Here is a 25,077-nt window from a genome sequence, read left to right on the forward strand (position 1 = left end):
TATTTTAGTCAAAACTTTTATTTTTAAAACATTTTGAAGCATTCCTATGACATTAGGACATGCATACAAGAACTATGTATAGTCTTAAAGAATATGCAACATACATATGCATAGAAAAAAGTGTTGAAAGAAATACACTGAATTGTTAATACAGTGTATGTCTGTGTGTGGAAAACGTGTGATTTTCCTTTTTATTTTTATACTTTTCTGTTTTAAACTTTTTTCTGTAGTGATTATATATTACTCCTAAAATCAGGAAAAAAAGTTTGAAAACAACACCTGTTTATTTGGGCTAGTTTTGACAATGTACTATGCTCTTCTTTTTTTTGATTTGGTACTGGGATTGAACCCAGGAGTGCTTAACCACTGAGTTCCACCCACAGTACCTTTTAGGGTTTTTTTTATTTTGAGACAGGGTCTTGCTAAGTTGCTTAGGGCCTTGCTAAGTTGCTGAGGCTGGGCTCTTTGGAATCCTCCTGAATTGGCCTCCAAAGTCACTGGATGTGCCACTGTGCTATGCTCTTCTTAAGAGACTATTGGTGGAAGATAATTGTGTGGCCCAGTTAGGTATTGTTTTTTTCATGCATGGTGTTTAAATATGGAAAATGACAAAAAGTGATTTCTTTTCTCTTTATTGTTTCATATTCCTTTTTGGGGAAATTTTAGAAAACAGTGATAATCTTAATTATCTTTTATTTGCTAAAAACAATACAGTTCTTACATTGAGAGAATTTTGAACTCACTACTCCAAATGATTCCTAAGTTCTTCCTGCTTCATTTATTTGAAAAAACTATGAATCAACCCAGATTAACCCATGAAATTAGTATTGAACTATATAAAAACCGAAGAAATGTCAGAAGTGGTCTATTCTGCTTCTGTTGTCTGAAGCAGATAAACAAGATAGTGAAAGAATGTTCATTCATGACTTCATCACTATATTGCTGGTGATTAGCACTTCCATCAAAGAAGTTAAAGGTGGTAAATTGCTGAGAACTAAAAGCTACTGATCATATCGGGATAAAATAATATTGTCGAGAATTGACATTTGAGGTAAAATCAGTATCGGTTAAGAACAGCATATAACTGCTGGAATAGACATAAAATAGCTTAATAATATAGGAGTTTATTTTTCCACAAAAATGAATACATAGTAGGCATTCCAAGGCTGTTGTGGTGGCTTTATAATGTCATTAGTGTCCCAATATTCTAGTAGTTTGCTTCATTATCTATAACTTCCATTCTCTTACTCACTGAACTCCAGCCAGGAGGGAGGAAGGGGGAAACATAAAAGGGCCTGCCAGTGTAAGAATCTATGTTTTTTAAAGATTTGTCTGGTAATCCTTACCAACAACTGCTGCCTGTATCCTGAGGGCCATGCTCATTTAAAGTTTCACACCTATCTGCAATTTTCAGCAGGGCATGGTTGCCACCCAAAACAAAGTCAAGTTTCCCTTAGTAAGGATGAAATTCAAATGCATATTGAGTATTTATTAGACAGGGAAATTTGTAGTCCATTGACACAATTAGTCTTTATGATGTTCTTTTATTTTCATTGTAATACCATTTCCTTTTTGGGGATGTGGGGACCACAAAACCTATTATTCTATTTATCTCTCCTTTGGCCTTGTTTTTCTTTATTAACCATTCACAGTTCTAACATGTCTTAATGTATATGTCTCATCTTAGATTTTTATGCACTTCACCTGGAATCTACTGATTTGGGTTTGAGATCTAACTCTGGCACTAATTAATTGTGTGATACTAGACATTTCATTTAACATTAGTCTATCATTCATTCTTTTTTTTTTTTTTTCTTTCTTTTTTTGGTGCTGGGGATCGAACTCAGGGCCTTGTGCTTACAATGCAAGCACTCTACCGACTGAGCTATTTCCCCAGCCCCAATCATTCATTCTTTTAACAAATATCTGTTGAATACTTTTTTGAGGTAGGCACTAGGAATATGACAGTAAACGAGACAAGGTCTCTGCCTTAACAGAGCTTTATAGATGTGCAGATTAGGTATTTACAAAATAGAAATAAGTCTGTGAGAATCTTTTTTTTCTTTATTTATAAAGTGAAGATCATAGCACTTTATAGTTCATGTAAAGGTTGAATGAGATAAATTTTAGGAAACATGAAAGCTCTTAGTAACCTATGAAGTTCTGTTAAGTTGAAGAGCATTCTTTTTCTTACTTTCAAGCAACTCTAGGTATTATCCATCTACTAGCAGTCACCCATGATCTGCAGTGAATTCCCATTTCATTCCAGTGGTCTAACCCAGTTTTCTTTGTAGCCACTGCCACCTACCCCCTCTTGCTGTATTTCATTTTTTATACTTTTGGGAAAATTCCAGTTTACATTCTGTGAGCCATATTCTTCCTCTCACCTTAATCTATTTGGCCATTCTTTCATTTAATTTTTTTTTTTTTTTGGTACCAAGGGATTGAACTCAGGGGTACTTTACCACCACACCACATTCCCAGCCCTTTTTATTTTTTGAGACAGATCTTGCTAAGGTGCTGGGGCTGGCTTTGAACTTGCAGTCCTCCTGCTTCAGCCTCTGGAGCTGCTGGAATTACAGCTGTGCACCACCATAATATGTGCTGGGTATTGGGAATACAGAGGAGGCAAGGTTTGTCCTGACAGACTTTACAAATCTAAGGAAAACAAACTTTGGGCAAGAAGTTTGGTGGAGCAATTATAATAAAAGGCATACAGTAAAAGGAAAGTATAAGATGGAATGGAGAGTTTATTCTTCTTTTTTTTTTTACTTTTTTTTTTAATGACTTTCTTTTCTTTCTTTTTTCTTTATGTGGTGCTGAGGATGGAACCCAGTGCCTCATATATGCTGGGCAAGTGCCTGCTGAGCCACAACCCCAGTCCCAAGAGTTTATTCTTATTAGGTAGGATATTAGGTAGGAGAATTACACTGATCCCCCCCCCCCCATTAAATATAATTGGCTCTTTGATGTCCTCCCAAAGTCATTATATAACTTAAAACATTTTATCATAATTGGAGGTAAAGACCTTTATTACTTTCCCTAGTCCCTTAGTGATGTTTGTTACATAACTGCATCTTTATGTAAAAAGCATGTACTTCAGCTGAGCTCAGTGGCTCTGGTCTATAATCCCAGCTACTCAGGAGGCTGAGGCAGAAGGATCAAAAATTCGAGGCCAGCCTGGGCAATTTATCAAGACCCTATTTAAAAATTATACTTTTTAAAAAGGACCAGGGATGTAGAACATTTACCTAGCATGTGGTAAGCACTGTACTTGCTTGATTCCCGGTAGTGCAAAATCAAAAGCAAATCAACAAACCAAAAACATGGACTTAGATGTCAGTCCCTACCCTGCAACTTGCTTAGCTATTTAAGATTGGGAAAAGTTACTTAAACTTTCTGATTCTGTTTCCTTAGTACAATAATAAGAAAAAAGATACCTACCATATGGAATCGTAGTGAAGGTTAAATAAGTGTATGAAGGAATTAATACTGTGTCTGGTTCACTGTAAGTATTTCATAAGTGTTAAAATTTATTTAAGTTTTGTGGTCATTCCAAAAATCCTTTGTTGCCTTTTTATTAAACTTCTATTTTGCCAACATTGAACTCTTTTTATTTTTAGAATTTAACCTTTATTTTATTTATTTGTTTTTATGTGCTGCTGAGGATCGAAAACCAGTGCCTTACCAACTAGGCAAGCGCTCTACAACTGAGCTACAACCCCAGCCCCCCATTAAACTCTTAATGTAGTCAAGTAAAATATTTTTGAGTATGTTAAATAAAATGTTTGTTTTTATCTTTTGGCTATTTTGTCTCCCTACTCCCCAGGTATAGTGAACATAGGTGTGAACAATGTTCAGGAGTTGATTGTTGCAGCGGACATGCTACAGTTGACTGAAGTTGTTAATCTTTGCTGTGAATTTCTCAAAGGACAAATTGATCCATTGAACTGCATTGGGATCTTTCAGTTCTCTGAGCAAATTGCCTGCCATGATCTTTTGGAATTCACAGAAAACTACATCCATGTCCATTTCTTGGAGGTTCATAATGGGGAAGAGTTCCTGGCACTTACAAAAGATCAGCTAATCAAAATTTTACGAAGTGAAGAGCTTAGCATTGAGGATGAATACCAGGTCTTCTTAGCTGCAATGCAATGGATTCTGAAAGATCTGGGAAAGAGAAGAAAACATGTGGTGGAAGTGCTGGACCCAATTAGATTCCCTTTATTACCTCCTCAGAGACTTTTAAAGTATATAGAAGGTAACTTTCTTATTGTATATCAAATTAATTGACCATCAAATGGCTTTTTCTCTGAAATGTTTTCATTTTTTGATCCAGTAACATCTACTAAATGATTCTATAAGATACAAGTTTGATGAGTAGACAGTATTTCAGTATTTCTACTCTCTATTTTAATGAAATTCTTTTTTTTTTTTTTTTTTTTTTTTTTTTTTGCAGTACCAGGGATCAAACCCAGGGCCTTGTTCTTGCAAGGCAAGCACTCTACCAACTGAGCTATCTCCCCAGCCCATTAATGAAATTCTTATATATCTTTCTTGAAATTAATAAGATAGTGTTATAAAGTTACTGAGAAAACTAACACTGCTCTGCTATTGTTGATAGTACTAATTATTCAATGCAAGATTTCCTCTTGCCATTCTGAAATTTTCAACATTTGAAGAAAATGTATACACTAAAAACAAAATCAAAACTGAATAATTGCCTCTCATTATAATATGAATTTTATATTGATATAATATTATAGCCTCTGAGTAACCTTTGAATCATCTTTAAATTTGATTTTTTTTTTCCTGTACAGGACCTTGTACATGTTAGGCAAGTGCTCTACCACTGAGCTATATTCCCAGCCCAATTATAAGCTTCTTTCTGAAAATATTTGTACCATAGTATAAAGTAGGTTTTAATCTGTATATTAGAAAATTATAAAACTTAAATTTCTTTTTAAAAGCTTCTTTAAATATGGTTTAACGATTTGATACTTTTACTGTTGTCATGCATTGAAATATTAGGTTGTAGGCTGGTGTTGTAGCGCAATGGTAGAGCGCTTGCCTAGCATGTGTGAGGCACTGGATTTGATTTTCAGCACCACATATAAATAAATAAAATAAAGGTCCATTGACAACTAAGAAAGTATTTTTAAAAAAGAAATGTTAGGTTTTAACAATTACAGATGATCTTCCTGCAAATTAAATAGCACTAGTAAGCATCTAAGGTGTAATTCTATGAAGAAATTATTTTGAATAATAGATTACTAGTTTTTTTCTCCACTCCTAGCAGTGTTAAGAGAATTTTGTAGGTTTTTCTGAGTGATATTTTTTATTAGTACATATAGTGTTAATTGTTACTTGCAATAGTTATTTTCTATTAGGTTGCCACAAACACTAAATTAACAAATACTGAGCTATTTCTCCTAGATGATATGTAGGGTTAGCTTCCTACAAGCCTCTGGTTACATTTGTGTTCTCCAGTCAATACAAAGCCTGGAGTATTTTAAGTGTGTTTTAAATCAAAAAATGCCTTGAATAATGCATATTGTTAATAATTATTAACATTGAACTCATAGCCAATAGCACTATAACTTATTCCTGAATGAAGCTTACCTAATACAAATACTCATCTGTCAGATTCCTAGGGAAATTGGTTCCTGGACCCCCAAGGATACCAAAATCCACACGTACTTAAGTCCTTTATATAAATGGTCTTTGTATATAACCTGCACAGTCTTTCCATGTATTTTAAATCATCTCTAAATTACTTATAATATCTAATTCAATGTAAATGCAATATAAATAGTTGTTATACTGTATTGTTTAGAGAATAAAGACAAGAACATCTGTACATGTTCAGTACAGATAATATTTTTTCCCAAATATTTTTATCTGCCATTGGTTGAACGTGGATATGGAACTAACAGATACGCAGGACCAACTGTGTTTTCTCTGTGAGACATATATTAGCCTTGTTGCACATAGGAACACTACGTAGCACTTGACTACTACAGCTGGGGACCATTTTAAACAGGAAAATCAACAAAAAGAAGAAAGATGCAAAAAACATGGCATTAAGTAGACTGAAAAGGGTGTTTATTAACAGTATAGGAGCTAAAATAAGAGTGAAGCCTTCTTCGACCTCACCCAGAAAGTACATGTAAGAAGATTCAGATTTGGTACAGTTCTGAACATGTCAATGAATAACTGCAAAAGCACTCCAAATATTAATTTTGGGGTTAAACTACTTTTTAGTGAATAAGGGTTATTCACAAATAGAGAATCCTCAAATAATGAGGATTGACCATATTTAAATGCTAAAACAAGGGAGAGAAATTACCCAGACATACTTTTGTATGAGTCTTGTGAGAATTTAGGAATGGATAAAGGTTTTTATGTCTGAGTTGGCTTTTCCCAAGTGCCCAGGATACAGAGTGCTGAGGGCAAATTCCTTCACTAGGAACAAGTCAGGGTTCCCTATAATTGGGGCTTATTTTCCTACAGCTTTTTATGATTAAAATTAAGTCTCCCACTGTTTTTTGTTTTGTTTTGTTTTTAGTAATGGAGTTTGAACCCAGAGGTGCTTTAACACTGAGCTACATTCCCAGCCCTTTTTATTTTTCATTTTAATTCAGGGTCTTGCTGAGTTACTTAGGGCCTTGTTAGGTTGCTGAGGCTGTCCTTGAACTTGCAGTCCTTCTGCCTCAGCCTCCTGAGCCAGTGGGATTACAGGCATGCACTACCATGCTGGGCTTGTCCTCTGTTTTTTAAGCAGGCCCAGTAGTTATCACATAAAGGTATTTTACTAGAGGAAAAAAGTTAAAGGTGTCAGGGAGAGGTAAATTGTGGATTGTGTGTGTATGTGTGTTGTCTGGGGAATTGAACCCAGGAACACTACCTGAATTCACCACTCAGTTACTTCTGCAGCCCTGTTAATTTTTTAATTTTGAGACAGGGTCTCACTAAGTACCCAGGTTGGTCTTTCACTTGTGATCCTCTTGCCTTAGCCTCTGGAGTTGCAGGTATACACCTGCATGCTGGGCTGAAATTGAGGATTTAAAAAAAGTCAACATTAATATTTTTCAACTTTGAAACTTTGATTATATTAGAGAAAATATGGGTATTCTATTAGAGAAAAACAAGAAGACTACACCACAAAATTCAGAGAAGGAGCAAAATACTAACCTACATAGTTAAATTATGTTATGTGAATGTGTAGATATTTTTCCCTAATTAATGGTACATGATTGTTATAAAAAGTTAGGTAATACAAATATATAAAAAGCAACAAACAGGATCTGGTCGCAGTGGCTCACAACTATAATCCCAGCAACTCTGAAGGCTGAAGCAGGAGGATTGCAAGTTTGAGATCAGCTGGGGCATATACATAAGATATACATAAAAATATACATATACATAAATATGTGTGTGTATATATACATACACACAAGGGCTGGGGATGTAGTTCAGTGGTAGAATGCATGCTAGAGCAAGGTCCTGGGTTTGATCCCCAGCACTGCAAAATAAAACAATAAATCACCCAAAGTCTGCCACTTAGAAATAGCCAGTTTTAATTCACATATAGGAAATATCATTCTAAATTTTCTATAAATGAGGATTGATGATAAGTGGATGGTTGGATGAACAGAAGAAAATATTTTAGTAAGAATAAGAATCCTATATATACTGTTTATAATATAAAAATTTAGTTAAGTTTCACTAAAAGTTAAAAGAAGAAACAGAAGCAATGATTAATTTCAGATAACTATTTCTCCATTTCAAGAAATAATCTTAAAGATTCATATGAAATTAAGGGCAAAATTATTTAAAGATGAAATCATAGTTCCATTTTTAAACAGTTATCAACTCTGGTAAGAAAAATGAGGTACTTAGCATTTTTATTTTTCTTTCCTCCTACTCTCTCTGTTAAGGTTTATAGCCTTTATTTATATAGCTATTTGCTATCATGATTCCCTTAGTTCTATGCCTTTTTCTCTATCTCTGTACTTAAATGAGTTTGACGATTTCCGCCAGTTTTTCAACCATGGTGTTTATATCTCTGTACTTTTTTTTTATTCATTGTTTTGTTTGGTTAGATTTCATCAAGTACTTTCCTCAAGAAAAAGTCATGGTTAGTGTATTTCTTGAATTCTTACAAGTTTGATAAGTTCTATGTATTTTTTTTTTATTGTAAACAAATGGGATACTTGTTTCTCTGTACATGGCGTAAAGGCATACCATTTGAGTAATCATAAATTTACATAGGGTAATATTGTTTGATTCATTCTGTTATTTTTTCCCCTTCCCCCCCACCCCTCCCACCCCTTCCACCCCTTCCACCCTCTTTTCCCTCTATACAGTTCTTCCTTCCTCCATTCTTGCCCCCCTCCCTAACCCTAACTCTAACCCTAACACTAACCCCTCCCACCCCCCATTATGTGTCATCATCCACCTATTAGCGATATCATTTGTCCTTTGGTTTTTTGAGATTGGCTTATCTCACTTAGCATGATATTCTCCAATTTCATTCATTTGCCTGCAAATGCCATAATTTTATCATTCTTTATGGCTGAGTAATATTCCATTATATATATATATACCACAGTTTCTTTATCCATTCATCAATTGAAGGACATCTAGGTTGGCTCCACAATCTGGCTCTTGTGAACTGAGCAGCTATGAACATTGATGTGGCTGTATCTCTGTAGTATGCTGATTTTAAGTCCTTTGGGTATAGGCCAAGGAGTGGGATAGCTGGGTCAAATGGTGGTTCCATTCCAAGTTTTCTAAGGAATCTCCACACTGCTTTCCAGAGTGGCTGCACTAATTTGCAGCCCCACCAGCAATGTATGAGTGTACCTTTCTCCCTACATCCTCGCCAACACCTGTTGTTTCTTGTATTCTTGATAATCGCCATTCTAATTGGGGTGAGATGGAATCTTAGGGTGGTTTTGATTTGCATTTCTCTTATTACTAGAGATGTTGAACATTTTTCCATATGTTTGTTGATTGCTTGTAGATCTTCTTCTGTGAAGTGTCTATTCATTTCCTTAGCCTATTTGTCTATTGGATTATTTGCATTCTTGGTGTAGAATTTTTTGAGTTCTTTATAGATTCTGGAGATTAGTGCTCTATCTGAAGTATGATTGGCAAAGATTTTCTCCCACTCTGTAGGCTCTTTCTTTGCATTGCTGATAGTTTCCTTTGCTGAGAGAAAGCTTTTTAGTTTGAATCTATCCCAGTTATTGATTCTTGCTTTTATTTCTTGAGCTATGGGAGTCCTGTTGAGGAAGTCTGGTCCTAAGCCGACATGCTGAAGCTCTGAACTTACTTTTTCTTCTATAAGATGCAAGGTCTCTGGTCTGATTCCAAGGTCCTTAATCCATTTTGAGTTTAGTTTCATGCATGGTGAGAGATATGGGTTTAGTTTCATTCTGTTGCATATGGATTTCCAATTCTCCCAGCACCATTTGTTGAAGAGGCTATCTTTTCTCCATTGCATATTTTTGGCACCTTTGTCTAGTATGAGAAAATTGTATTTATTTGGGTTTGTGTCCGTGTCCTCTATTCTGTACCATTGATCTACCTTTCTATTTTGGTACCAATACCATGCCGTTTTTGTTACTATTGCTTTGTAGTAGAGTTGAAGATCTGGTATTGCGATACCCCCTGCTTCACTCTTTCTGCTAAGGATTGCTTTAGCTATTCTGGGTTTCTTATTCTTCCAGATGAATTTCATGATTGCTTGCTCTATTTCTGTAAGGTACATCATTGGGATTTTAATTGGAATTGCATTGAATCTGTAGAGCACTTTTGGTAGTATGGCCATTTTGAGAATATTAATTCTTCCTATCCAAGAACATGGGAGATCTTTCTATCTTCTAAGATTTTCTTTAATTTCTTTCTTTAGTGTTCTGTAGTTCTCATTGTAGAGGTCTTTCACCTCTTTTGTGAGATTGATTCCCAAGTATTTTATTTTTTTCGATGCTATTGTGAGTGGGGTAGTTTTCCTAATTTCTCTTTCTGAAGATTCATCACTTATGTATAAAAATGCATTAGATTTATGTGCATTGATCTTATATCCTGCTACTTTACTGAATTCACTTATGAGTTCTAAAAGTTTTCTGGTGGAATTTCCTGGTTCCTCTAAGTATATAATCATATCATCAGCAAATAGGGATAGTTTGAGTTCTTCTTTTCCTATTCATATCCCTTTAATTTCTTTGGTCTGTCTAATTGCTCTGGCTAGAGTTTCAAGGACGATATTGAATAGAAGTGGTGAAAGAGGGCATCCCTGCCTTGTTCCAGTTTTTAGGGGGAATGCTTTCAGTTTTTCACCATTTAGAATGATATTAGCCATGGGCTTACCATAGATGGCCTTTACAATGTTAAGGAATGTTCCCACTATCCCTATTTTTTCTAGTGTTTTGAGCATGAAGGGATGCTGTATTTTATCAAATGCTTTTTCTGCATCTATTGAAATAATCATGTGATTCTTGACTTTAAGTCTATTGATATGGTGAATTACATTTATTGATTTCCTGATGTTGAACCAACCTTGCATCCCTGGAATGAAACCCACTTGATCGTGGTGCACTATCTTTTTAATATGTTTTTGTATGTGATTTGCTAAAATTTTGTTTAGAATTTTTGCGTCGATGTTCATTAAGGATATTGGTCTGAAATTTTCTTTCCTCGATGTGTCTCTGTCTGGTTTAGGTATCAGGGTAATATTGGCTTCATAGAATGAGTTTGGGAGGGTTCCCTCCTCTTCTATTTTATGGAATACTTTGAGAAGTATTGGAATGAGCTCTTCTTTAAAGGTTTTGTAGAACTCGGCTGAGAACCCATCTGGTCCTGGACTGTATTGTTTTTTAATTTAAATAAAATTATATTTGGCTGGGCATAATATTTTTTGATTACGATGATGTAATCTTTCTCCCCCCCCGCCCCCGCCTTAAACCTTGTAAGACATAGTGTTCTTGTTTTTGGTTTTAGACTTGCCTTTTTGCCAGGCATGGTAGCACATGCCTGTAATCCCAGCAGCTCAGGAGGCTGAGGCAGGAGGATCAACAGTTCAAAGCCAGTCCCAGCAATTTAGTGAGGCCCTAAGCAACTTAGCAAGACCCTGTGTCAAAATAAAAAATAAAAAGGCTGTGGATATGACTCAGTGGTTAAGCCTGGGTTCAATCCCTGGTACCAAAAAAGAAAGGAAGAAGGACTTACCTTCTCTGGTTGGATGCCTAAAGAATTCTTTTATTCTTCTTCTTTTTTTTTTTTTTTTTTTAAATTTTTTCCCTATGGTTTGAACACAGGGCTGATACTGCTAGGCAAGTTCTCTACCCCTAAGTTATATCTCCAGCTCATTTTTTTCTTCTTTCTTATTTTTTCTTTGTACTACTAGTGATTGAACCCCTCTATCACTGAGCTACATCTCCAGCCCACCCTGTTGAATTTTTTTTTTTGAGACGGGTCTTAGTAAATCACTGAGACTGTACTGAAACTTGTGATCCTCCTGCTTCAGCCTCCAAGTAGCTGGAATTACAGGTGTGCCTCACCTTGTCGGGCTCTCATTCATTATTTTTTATTTGTTTTGAAGGTTGCTATTTTTCACTGGATGCTACAATATACTCTTTCCTTTTAAACTTTCAATTTTTCTTCCATTTTAGGGAAATTTTCCTGTACAGAATTTCTGCATACTTTAAACGTTTCATTTGGTTGTCTTCGTCCTTTTATTGGAACTTACTTTCATATTTATCATCTTCTAATATTATAATTTTTTTCTCTCTTGTCATAATTGCTTCCTCAGCCTCTCCTCCAATTGATAATTTGATTTTCAGTCATATCTGTTGTGTTTGTTTCTAATGTACTCAGTTTGCAATACTGTTGCTTCCCCAACCCTTTTTATTTTTTTATTTTGAGACAGGGTCTTGTAAAGTTGTTTAGGACCTTGCTAAATTGCTGAGGCTGGCCTCAAACTTGTGATCTTCCTGCCTCAGCCTCTACGGTTGATGGGATTATAAGCATGCACCATTGTGCCCAGCTTGTTGCTTCAATTTTCACTGTTTCATTAGCAATGCATCTCATCCTGTGTTTGAGTTGATAGTGTAAAAAGCTAATTCTCCTTTATGCTCTTTTTACCTTTATGTTGCTATGTTGTTTTCTTCCATCTAAAATTTAAGGACTATATTTGTCTTCTGACCTCTTCCTTCTAGTCTGAAATATGAAGGTGGTAAAATAGTAGAATAGAGATCTACTAGGGTACTAGGGCTAATGTTCTTGGTTGGGAACTTGGGCTCTTATCTCTCCCTCTCTCTCTTCCTTTTTTTTTTTTTTTTTTTTAGTACTGAGGATTGAACTCAAGGGTACTCGACCACTAAGCTACATCCCCAGCCTTATTTTTGTATTTTATTTAGAGACAGGGTCTCACTGACTTGCTTAGCACCTTGCTTTTGCTGAGGCTGGCTTTGAACCCTCAAACCTCCTGTCTTAGCCTCCCTGGCTGCTGTGATTACATGTGTGTGCCACCATGCCTGGCATCTTATCTCTCTTTTGAGGTCTTATTATTGATTCTTTTTTTTTTTTTTTTTTTTTTTTTTTTTTACTGTTAAAAAGTTTATTTAACAAAAAGTTTAATATGAAAATGTACATGCTCTGATTTTTACATCATACCTACATAGACCTTTTGGAGAGGGGACATAGATTTCTCTGCTAAACAGCCATTTTTATACTTGTTCCAAGATTTCTAATGTGATGATACTATTTCCTGTTATTACCACCATTCCATGTTGTTCTGTTCCCCACTAGTTGCCATCTCCATCCATTCATCTATCACAAGATTCATAAGGGGTTCAAATCCCTACAATATTCCTTGAACATGTCTGTCACCATTTAATTTCAATGATAACTTGTCCATAAATGTTTTCAGCCCGAGAGATTGAGCTTTGCTCTTGTTGTCTATTCAGCAGGCTCAGAGATACTTTGAAACAACTGGTCGCCTCCTTCACGCTATCTTGGTCTTATTATTGATCTTGAATCAAGGCCTACTTCACCTACCTAGAAATATATTCCACTAGTATGGTCCCACCATACTGGAGATCCAGCCCAGGTCCTGGTGCCTGCTAGGCAAACGTTTCACTACTGAGCTACACTGCCAGCTAAGACTTTTTATTTTAATGGTTTAGTTTCCTCAACTTTCTGAGTTTTGCTTTTTCATTGGTTTTCATTGCTTTTTCATTTCTTTATAGAAATGTGTCTTTTCATTTCATTTCATCCTTTCTCCAAACTTTTAATTATTGGTGGGGCTTCTCCAGATTTTATTCATTGACCTTCTTTTCCTCAAAATGCTTCTGGGAAACAGAGATAAGGCTAGGGAAATAGGAACAAACTAGGAGAGAGTCCCTTACTAGCATATATAGAACCTTTTTCAAATTAGAGAACAGTGCTTTTTTTAGTGACGCTAGGTCTTAAAAGTTGGCAAATAAGACAGGTTAACTTTCATCCTTAGTTTACCTCAGCTAAGCACCCTTGAGCACGGACAACCTACCCAGTCATACTCAAGAGCCTTCTAGAGAGATGGTCCGCATTCCACCAGAATTTTTGTTTCCTGTTTTGTCTATCATTTTTTAAAGTTTATGACATGATTTTGTATGTTTTTTGTTATTGGGGTGAAAAATATAATTTTTTACTATTTTTTAAGTAATTGTGATACCTTACACTTTGCAATTTTTATTTAGAAATCCCCATACATGAGTTTTCAAATTTGATACTCTGAAGCATATTTTTAAAACAATTTTTTGATTTAAAGAAAGCATATTCCTCAGGAGCAATGAGAAAAATTATTGACATTGTAGGAAGTAAACACCAACATTTGATGAGGATTTGATTGTAAGATGTGTTTTATTTTTATAGAAATGTGTCTTTTTGATAGCATTTAAGAGTTGTTTGAAACATTGTCTTTTTAAATATTGCTTTAGGAGTATCTGATTTTAATCTTCGTGTTGCACTGCAAACACTTTTGAAAGAGTATTGTGAGGTGTGCAAATCTCCCAAAGAGAACAAGTTTTGTAGTTTTCTGCAAACATCTAAGATCCGACCTCGGAAGAAAGCAAGAAAGTACCTGTATGCAGTAGGTGAGGACTTTTTAAAAAGTAACAAAAATTATCTTTATTTTCAGGAAAAATTTTTTAATATTTTGTTGTTATTAACATACATGTCAGAATTTGCAAGTGTGTCAGAGGCATATTTAATTTTGCATTTAGGTTACAGATTTGTAAATTGTATTTGTATAATATAGTTTATATTATACATCTAAAAATAAATAGGTACTTAATTTGACATCTGTTATTCTGTGATCTGAATCTTTGGGCTCTTGGATTAGCCAGTTATCAAATGACTGACCAAAGAAATATTGCTTTAAAAGTTAAAATTTTGAATTCAAGTGAAAAATGAGGAGAATAAATTTCAAAATTTTGAACTATTTATATTATCATAGATAAACATTGGGGAACAATAGAAACCAGTGGTCTCCAGTATCACGTGCAGTATGATCCATCAGAATACCTGAGGAACATACTAAATTTCTTTTTTAATTTAAAAGCATTAAACCTGATAAATATTTAACATATAAGTGAAATATTTTCCACATCAATATACATAATATAGTTTTATGTAAGTACTTTATGTATAATTTATAATTGCATATAATTTATGTATAATTTTATATGTTATATATAAATTTTCACTGTTGGAGTGCATGCTGTCATTTTTTACTGATGGAATATGCCGTCAAAACAAGGATTTCAATCTACTATTTATGGTTGAAAAAGACACTAATGGAAGTCATAGTGAAATTTCCTAACTAAATAGTTAATCAGTGCCTAGATTTATATTTTATCTAACATTCTATTATTATCAAACTGGTAAACCTTCTCAAAGCATTTAAGCCACAATCTTTCATGACTTGGCACATTTAAGGATAATACATTTTTTTATATTATTTTTTATGTGTGGCAGCATAAATAAAGCATTTATTTCTTGGTACATAAGAGTTATACTAAATATTTAGAAGTAAGGGGCTGGATTTTCCTCATTACTGCTATTCCCATATTGAGTAGTAAAGGATTTTCTGTTTACTTACTTTCTTTCTTTTGTTTAGGTGGATATACACGGTTGCAGGGGGGACGCTGGAGTGATAGCAGAGCCCTCAGCTGTGTAGAACGTTTCGATACCTTTAGCCAGTACTGGACAACTGTGTCTTCACTTCATCAGGCTCGATGTGGACTAGGAGTAGCTGTTCTGGGAGGGATGGTCTATGCTATTGGAGGTAATAATAAAAATGTCTTATTTCACTTACTAATCTAGTCGGCTACATTTTTTTACTAGCACCCTCTTCCCCTAAGCCCTAGTTCACTGCATTCTTACATGTTTTATATATATATATATATATATAAATATAAATATATATATATATAAATGCTAGGTGCTGTGTGGTATACATAGATATAGTTACACTCAGTAAATTTTTTAAATTGAATTGCTCAAAGAAAGAAAGAAAACAAAATTTGCTGAATGTTTCATATCAGAGAGATCCTGTGATTTTTCACAAAACAGAATACTTAGGTTTAGTTTTAATGAAAAGTTGTTTATAAATGTAATAAAACATCTATTTTATGAATAAAATGTAGTAAGCCATCTATTTGAACTTTACTTGTATGTCTAATGTGTACTTTAGACTTAGCATATCTAAACTAAATTCTTTGATTTCCTCATGTCTTAAATCTGTTTGTTTCCTAGGGTTTACCATCTAGATTTATCTAGTGGCTTTGGACAAACATTCAGTCATACTTGTTGCCATTCTTTCTTTTATATCCCATATCCAGTTCACCAAAATATAGGCAGGTATACTCTTCATTGCTATACCTTAGCTTCCTGATGCTATTTTTGTTTCCCTAAATCTATTCTATACATTATGGCCTGTGATATTCTTCTAACATTCAGGTCTGATCATGTCATTGCCATATTCTGAACTCCGAAATGGCTTCCTGTTCACTTCCTCCCCACCCAGGCCCCCCAGTACTGGGATTGTGCCCAGGAGCATTCTACCACTGAGCTACATCCCTGTTCCTTCTTACTTTATTTTGAGACAGAGTTTCACTATGTTGCCCAGCCCAGACTAGCCTTGAACTTACTTTCTCCACCTCCTGAGTTGCTGGGATTATAGGCATGGACTACTGTGCCCAACTTTCCTGTTCATTTTTAAGATCAAATCCAGTCTTTATCATATCCTTCAAGGCCCTTACATGATATCTGTTTTTTGTCTAGCTCTCAAAGCTCTTAAATCTCACTTCTACCATTCTTCCCTTCATGTTTAACTGCACTGTCTCTCTTGCCTTTCTCTTGGAAAAGTTACCTGAATTCTAGTTTAATTGTTTTCGTTTCTCAGTTGTAAAAGAAAGATGGTATAAAACTTATTCAAATATTCAGTGGTGGCTACAATTTTAAGTGGAATGATAAATTTGCTCTTATTATAGAATTCATGTTTGAGAAATATTTATGACCTACGTTTGTGAAATTTGTACTACTTTTCTACCAGTTAGAAAAAACAATATGTTTATTTAAAAACTGGACCTCTGATCATGAGTTTGCTTCAGTGCTTTCTTAAACATAGATTAGAAGTTCATCAACAATATGTTTTCTTTCTCTCTATCCTGACTGAATTCAGGGGATTAAAACACGATTATCTTCCCAGGACTCCCAAAGCACTTGACAGTATGATTATGTAGTACTTTACTATTTAGCCTTATAGTATTTGCTGACTGATTATTGTCAGCCCAGGTGGTTGTGATCTTTTTAACCAAGAACCATTTTTTTTGTATCAAAATTAACCTTTTTTTTTTTTTTTTTTGTACCAGAGAATGAACACAGGGGCACTTGACCATTGAGCCACATCCCCAGCCCTATTTTGTATTTTATTTAGAGACAGGGTATCACTGAGTTGCTTAGCACCTTGCTTTTGCTGAGGCTGACTTTGAACCTGAGATCATTCAATCTCAACCTCCCAAATTGCTGGGATTACAGGCATCCACCACTGCTCATGGCCCCATTTTTTTAGCTTTTCATTATCTGGCATATATTCGGTGCTCAACCAGAAGTTATGCTCAGTAAGCATAATTATCATGTTTATATTGACATATTATTCATGAATATGATACTTTTCTTCATTTATTTACATGTTCCTTAATTTAAATTTTTATCCAAATAAAGTTGATAAGTCTTACGTATTGAAGCCTCGCACAATCTTTGGTTAGATTTTCATTTATTATTTATTTTTGTGGTGCTGGGGATTAAACCCACAGCTTATGTGTACACACAGCACATGCTGTTACTCTGAGCAACACCTCCAGCCCCTAGAGTTTCTTTTTTTTTTTTTTTTTTAACATTTTTAGTTGTAGATGGACAATGCCTTTATTTTATTTTTTTATTTTTATGTGGTGCTGAGGATCGAACCCAGTGCCTCGCATATGCTAGGCAAGCATTCTACCACTGAGCTACTTACTTTTAAGTGTAGTATTTATTTTAAAATTCTATTTTATGTATGTATTTTTTAAATTTTCTTTGTTTGTTGCTACATAAGGATTATGGTTACATTAAACCAAAAATTGTACTGGGCCAGCTACCCAAACTAATACCTGAAAAAAATATAGTAATGTTGAAATGTAAATTGTGTCCTCAAAATTACATGATTAACTAGGTGTGGCAGCACAGACCTGTAATCCTGTCCACTCAGAAGGCTGAAGCAGGAGAATCACAATTTCCAGGCCAGGCTCTGCAACTTAGTGAGATTTTGTCTCAAAATAAAAAATAGAAAGGACTAGGGATATAGCTCAGAAGTAAAGTATCTCTGAGTTCAATCTCTAGTACCCACCCCTCAAATTACATGGATTGTTTGAGTGGTAGAATTAAAATGAGAAAATTGTGTCTTTGTTTTATAAATAGGCTTTAATGACAGTGCTGTAGGTTCAAAATAATGATTGATGGGCAAATGAAATTAATATTTTTAAATCACACATAATGGTTAAATTGCTGAAAACAGAATGTTATTGAATATTGTATTACAGTTCTAGTCCATTAGCATTATTAAACCTTTTGATGTGTCTCTTATTTAAACCAGGTGAAAAGGATTCGATGATTTTTGACTGTACTGAATGCTATGATCCAGTTACTAAACAGTGGACAACTGTAGCTTCAATGAATCACCCTCGCTGTGGCTTGGGAGTGTGCGTGTGTTATGGGGCTATCTATGCTTTAGGTAATTATGCTGTTCAGTTTAAGGAAAACCAATATTATTTGAATTCTTAGATTCTGGTTACTTCACAGATGTTCCTTCCCACCAATAAAAAATGTGTATCTTTTCAGAACTGTTAATTCCTATTCTCAAATTTGTATTACTTGAAGAATATTGTCAAATGTGGGGTTTTATTTTGTTTTAATTTTTTTAAACTTTATTTTATTTATTTATTCTTATGTGGTGCTGAGGATCAAACCCAGTGCCTAGAACACGCTAGGTGAGTGCTCTGCCGCTGAGTCACAACCCCAGCCCTTGTTTTGGTTTGTTTTTACCGGGCTTCTCTATTATCACTCCTTTTGACCTTTTTTATTTTAAGTATAAAGTTTTAAAAGGAGATAGAGATAAAATATAGATGAGCTATCCAAAGAAACACTCTAGCTACTGGCTAAATCTCATGATTTTAATTCAGTATATGACATTTCTAGCACTCTGTTTGGTAGTCTCCCCTTTTTTTCTTTGTCATTTGCTCTTTAATTCACTATATAGAACTCAGTGTCCTCCCCCTACTCACCAGTAAAACCTATTCTGGAAAAGATACCAGTTACCTCAATGTGAATTTAGTCCATTATATTTTATCGCTCCCATAAGTACTTTCATTTTGCAATTATACCTCAAATAACAGAAAAGAACATTTTTAATTTTAAGAATTGGAGAATGATAAGAAAACACTTTTGGGAGATGAGGGCCTCTTTGAAGCTCCTAAACTCATGCTAAATAGGCAGTTATGCTCTGATTAGGCTTAGAACTGGCCTTGATTAGTATAAACATTCTGAATTTGCAGAAGTCATTTCGAAAGTCACTTTTACAAAATTCCTTATTTCCTTTGCAATATGTTGAACTTTTTGCTTTGTTTTACTGTCTAGTGAAGACTAGATATGGAATGAGTTTTACTTGTAATCATTTTCTAACTTCATGTCATCTTGGACAAATTACCTCTCCCGTCCATGTAATACTCATCCATAATGTGAGGTAGTTAGATAAGATGTTTTCTAAAGTCCTGGTGATAAATAAACTTCCTTTATCCCAGAAATAAACATTTTTTTTTTATTTGATTGCAGGTGGATGGGTTGGAGCTGAGATAGGGAACACCATTGAACGATTTGATCCTGACGAAAATAAATGGGAAGTAGTTGGCAACATGGCTGTGTCACGCTACTACTTTGGATGCTGTGAAATGCAAGGTAATAACTTTATAAACCATTTTCCCCCTGAGATATATGTGGAAATATGTGTGTGCGTATGTGTGTGCGTGTGTGTGCGCGTGTGTGTGTGTGTGTGTGTATGTGTATGCGTGCCTGTGTCTATACACATACACGTATTTTAAACTATGTGAGTTTGGGGCTTTATTTTCATAATGATATATTTTAGATCTGTTAGTATTAAATGATTGACATTAGGAGTATAGAAGTTCAATCTTTTACCTCATATTATTGACCTTTATTTCAGTATTGCCAAAACAATTTATTTTTTTCTGTAATAAACAAAGCTAGATTAAAAATTCCAGATAGGCAGACATACCTGGTTATGCATTTCAAATGTCATCCATTATTATCATTTTCTCTCCTGTGAACACCTGAGTTAGTTTTTTAAAGTTGGGGAGAGGGGCTGGGGAGATAGCTCAGTTGGTAGAGTGTTGCCTTGCAAGTACAAGGCCCTGGGTTTGATCCCCAGTATCAAAAAAATAAAAATAAAAAAAATAAAGTTGGGAGACAGCATCAAAAACAGTTTTCACCACAGGCACAGTGGCACATGCCTGTAATCTCCATGACTCTAGAGGCCAAGGCAGGAGGACTGTAAGTTGGAGGCCAGCCTTAGTAACTTAGGGAGACCCTGTTTCAAAATTAAAAAAAAAAAAAAAAAAAAAGATTGGGGATGTGGCTCAGTGGTAAAGTGCCCCTGAGTTTAATCCCTGTTACCAAAAAACAAATGAAAAAACCAAAGAACAATTTTCATGGTTTCTACTTACAGACTTGTTTAGTTTTTTTTTTCCCACAATTCAATCCACACAGAATATAATCCTATGACAGATTTGGAAAAAAAGCTGTGTTACATATTAAAATGGTGCATGAACATTATTTTGTCTACTTTTAAGAGGTAGATAGCAAGCACTGACAAAGAGAACCCAATTCTGTTCAAGGTTAGAGAGCAAATTATATGTATATGTGGAGTAGGAAGCAATTTTCCCATTGTTGTATGGACAGTTCAGCCCAGTTAATTTATAATTCATGTTCCTTCTGCTTAGTGCATATTGTACCTTTTCTGATTTCCACCAGCATTTAAATGTTCAAATTATATGATCAGACTACATTTTTATTTTTTAACATTATAGTATTCTCTGATTGTTTGTATTTGATATATTTTATCTTACCATCTAAAATTAGAGAGGGCTCTTGGGAATTATACCTATTTAAACCCTTTTAATTTATAGATGAGAAAGCTGAAGATGAGCAAAGTTGTGAGTTGTCTTTTCTCATTGGTCATTACTGGCAAAGCTGGAGCTAAAACCCAAGTTTACTAACATTTAATCTGTTTTCTTAAGGTGTCATTCTTTTATAACTTATAGCTCCTCAGTTTAGATCATGAGAAATAACACTAGGAACTCAAAAATAATTTCGGATCATCAGAACCATTAAAACTTGAAGTCAAACTTAATGAGGAACTCTGCAAATTCATTCTATTGTACTTTAGTAATTGATCCTGCTACCTGTATATGTAACTATTCTAAATTAAAGTCTCTATTTTATATCCATTTGAGCAATAGGTAAGCTGTTGTTGAAAAGGCAGTGTCATTTCCAGCATGCCATTTGCCGGGGAGTGTTCCATGTCCCTTTCCTTTTTTATTTATGGGTGGTAGCACTGGATCTGGAACCTGAGATCATCAAGCAGACAATTTGATAGAAAATCCTTGTCTGACAAATTATTTTGTCATAATATCATTGGGTCCTTTGAGAATTCAGTGTCACTTTAAATTATATCCCTAATTTTTTGCAACCTGCTTAAATGTGAGAGGTGAAAATCTAGACTGAAGTTGATCTAAAAAAAAATAATATAGTAAGCCCTGGAATTAAATATAGCACTGGCATAGCAAACAAACTATTACTTTTCATCGTTTTATCTTATTTTCTATAGCATCTGAGCAAAAACATTCCATTTCCAGGTTTAATTTATGTAATTGGGGGAATCAGCAATGAAGGAATAGAGCTTCGTTCTTTTGAAGTTTATGATCCACTTTCTAAGCGTTGGTCTCCACTTCCTCCGATGGGAACCAGGAGAGCATATCTTGGGGTGGCTGCCCTCAATGACTGCATCTATTCTGTTGGAGGGTGGAATGAGACACAAGATGCTCTTCATACTGTAGAAAAATATTCCTTTGAAGAGGTAGGTTGAATGATTTCAAATGTTTAGAACCTGGTTTTATTTTATTTTTTAATATCCATAAGATCTGTAATGATGTGCTCTATTCCATTAATGAGTTTGATTATTTATGTTTTTTTTTCTTTTCAAAGGATCAACATTGGTATCATTGATTTATTTTCTATTGATTTTCATTTTCCCTTTCCTTGATTTCTGTTCTTATTTTTTTCCTTTCTCTGATTTATTTGGATTTTGCCCTTCTTTTTCTAGATTCTTAAAGTGGAAGCAGAGATGATTGATCTTTTTTGTATAATGAGCCTTTAAAATTATGTTTTATCAAGCCCTGCTTTAATTGTATTCTACACATTTTGATATGTTATGTTTTAATTAGTATTCATCTTGAAATATTTCCTAATTTCCCTGGTAATTTATTTTTTTGACCAGTGAGAAGTACGTTATTTGGCTGAGGGTATAGCTCAGGGGTAAAGTGTGTGAGATCCTGAATTAAATCCCCAGCACCAAAAAAATAAAAATTAAAAATAAAAAGGAAAGAAAAAAAAAGAGAAATATGTTATCAAATTTGTAGGGATCTTTCAGATATCTCTTTGTTATTGATTTCTCATTTAATTCCATTTTGATCAGAGAATATATTTTATATTCTGTCTTGATATGTTCCATGTGGACCTGAAGAGAATTTGTATTCTGCCATTGTTGGGTGTAGAGTTCCTATGTAGATTAGGTAAAGTTAGTTTTTAGTGTTATTAAGTCTTCCCTAGTCTGACTGATTTGTCCTACTGTTCTGTCAGTTAGCAAGAAGGAATGTTGAAATCTCCATCAGTATTTGTGGATTTGTCTATTTTTCTTTTCATTTCTGTCAGGTTTTTCCTCACATATTTTGAAACTCCATTAGTAGATATGTACACATTGAGATTATTGTATCTTCTTGATGGATTGATACTTTTCTGGTCATAAAAGATGGATACAATACCTTTATTTTATATATTTATTTATTTTTATGTGGTACTGAGGATCAAACCTAGTGCCTCACACATGCTAAGCAAGTGTTCCATCATTGAGCCACAACCCCAGCCTCTTCACTGTTTTCTTAATGAATACTTCAGTGTTTATGTTATTATTATTGTTATTGTTGTTGTTATTATTATTATTGTTAGGTACTTGGGATTGAACGGAGGTCCTTCTCATGCTAGGCAAATACTCTACCCCTGAGCTATATATCTCCAGCTTCACGTTATGTATTTTAATGTATCAAATTTACCTTCAAATAGTAACATACCACTTTATTTGTAATACAAAAACTTACTAAAATGTATCTTTATTTCTCTCTCACGTCCTTGATGCTATTCTTTTTTAAAAATATTTTTTAGATGTTGATAGACCTTTATTTTATTCATTTATTTATATGTGGTACTAAGAATCAAACCTAGTGCCCCACACATGGCTAGGCAAGCACTCTACCACTGAGCCACAATCCTAGACCTCCTTTGTGCTGTTCTTATACATTTGACTTCTGTATGTTGTAAGTCTCATGATATATTTTAAGTAATTCAAAAAACTTAATGAGTCTTTTATAATTATTCATATAGTTATCATTTCCAGTTCTATCCATTCTTCTAAAGAGTTGATTTTGTTTCATTTTTCCCTTAGTCCCAGGAACTTGCAGTATTGGGTATTGAACCCAGGACCTCATGAATGGTAGGCAAGCACTCTATCTCTGAGCTATATCCCCAGTTCAAAATTTCTTAGAATACTTTAGTGCAATCTATTGAAAATGAATTCTCTGAACTTTCGTTTTCTGATCTTTTTTTCCTGTTTTTGTTTTTGTTTTTTTTTTTTTTTTTTGTTATTGTTGTTTTGTTTTTTTTGCCTTCATTTTGGAAAGATACTTTGTTGAGTAGAATTTTAGGTTGATTTTTTTTTTTCTTTCAGCACCTTGAAAATGCTGTTTAGTTTCTTCTTGCATTGTTTCTGATGGGATGTCCATATTGATTTTTGTCTTTGTTCTCCCACATGTAATGTGTCTTTTTTTGTTGGCATTTTTTTTTTTTTTGGCATCTTTTAAGACTCTCCCTTTATCATGGTTTTTCAGTAACTTAATTATGATGTGATTTGTTTGAGTTTGATATTTGACTTAGAATTTATTAAACTTCTCGAAGTTTTGGGATTATAGCTTTCATCAAGTGAGAATGCTTTCTGTCTTATTTCTTCAAATATTCTCCAACCTTCTTTCTGTGATTCCATTTATTTGTATAAAAAAACCACTTGATATTGTCCCACAGTCACTGAGCCTCTGTCAATTTTTTTCCCTGTCATTTTTCTTTCTGCTTTAGCCTGGATCATTTCTTTTCTTCTGTCTTCAAGTTCATTAATCTTCTACAATGTCAAATCCTATCTATAGAATATTTCATTTCAGATATTATGTTTTTCAGCCCTATAAGATTATTTTTTCTGTACTCTCTCCATCACATTGGTGTTTTCCTTTAATATGCTCAAGATCCTTGAGCATATTAATACCTGTTTTAAAGTCCTTATCTGCTAACTTCTTTATTTCTATAATTTTGGGGTATCCATTGATTGTTTTTCTTCCTGGTTTGAATTACATTTTTTCTGCTTCTACACATCTGGTAACTTTTGATTGGATGCTGAATATTGTGAATGTTATGTTGCTGAATGTTTGGATTTTGTTTTCTTCCATTAGTGTTGAGTTTAGTTTCAGTACATAATTTAATTATTTGCAAATCATACCGATCCTTTTGAGACTTGTTCTTAAACTTCATAGGGAAGGTCTAGCATGGCCTAGCCTTCAGGTTTAGTTTAAGCTTAACACCAAAGCATAACCCTTCTTGGGCCCCTTTTGAATGTGCCAGGTGTTCTGTTCACTTTGGTTAGAACTGTAACATCACCCAGGCTTGTATGAGCTGTGAGATTTGTTCAGCCACAACACCTGCCATTAGTTGTCTTTGCTTATTCTCATGGAGTCTCACCTTAGCCATGCACCAATGAGTAGTATTTAGTCCAAGACTTTAGGGACTTCTATCCTCTGGCACTGTTACTTGCAAATTTCAGGTGCTTCAGCCTCTCTAAAACTGATCTTTGTCTCCTAAGCTAGCTTGACTATCATGCTCCACTTGGGATCCCCTTCTTGTGCTACTGTTGAAAAAGCATCCCCAGGCGTGAAAATTGCCTTATTTTTTCCTTTTTCTCAGGGATCACAGATTTATATTACCAGTTATCCAGTGTCAAAGTACTGTTTCATTTGTTTTGTCCAGTTTTCTAGGTCTTAATGGCAGGAGGGCATGTTCGATAACAATTTATCATGTCTGAAAGTGGAAATCCTTCCTGTGTAC

At 34.5% G+C, this 25,077-nt stretch overlaps 1 protein-coding gene and 1 pseudogene across 7 annotated transcripts in view; one reads left to right on the forward strand and one right to left on the reverse strand.

The window, feature by feature from the left end:
- Ipp (intracisternal A particle-promoted polypeptide) overlaps positions 1-25,077 on the forward strand; it is a 42,864-nt gene that overhangs the window by 4,029 nt on the left and 13,758 nt on the right. For 6 of the 7 annotated variants that reach the window (XM_047524634.1, XM_047524653.1, XM_047524642.1 and 3 more), the window contains exons 3-8: positions 3,830-4,261; positions 13,986-14,141; positions 15,167-15,334; positions 18,182-18,319; positions 19,417-19,539; positions 21,516-21,736. In XM_047524634.1, the coding sequence (XP_047380590.1) occupies positions 3,830-4,261; positions 13,986-14,141; positions 15,167-15,334; positions 18,182-18,319; positions 19,417-19,539; positions 21,516-21,736 (1,238 nt within the window). Of the gene's footprint in view, positions 1-3,829; positions 4,262-13,985; positions 14,142-15,166; positions 15,335-18,181; positions 18,320-19,416; positions 19,540-21,515; positions 21,737-23,377; positions 23,426-25,077 lie in introns of all 7 variants that reach the window. The other variant, XM_047524659.1, reaches the window with a different exon arrangement.
- LOC124964440 (small nuclear ribonucleoprotein G-like) lies at positions 12,735-12,931 on the reverse strand (annotated as a pseudogene).

This window comes from Sciurus carolinensis, chromosome 1 (genome assembly GCF_902686445.1).
Source record: "Sciurus carolinensis chromosome 1, mSciCar1.2, whole genome shotgun sequence".
Lineage (NCBI taxonomy): Eukaryota > Metazoa > Chordata > Mammalia > Rodentia > Sciuridae > Sciurus > Sciurus carolinensis.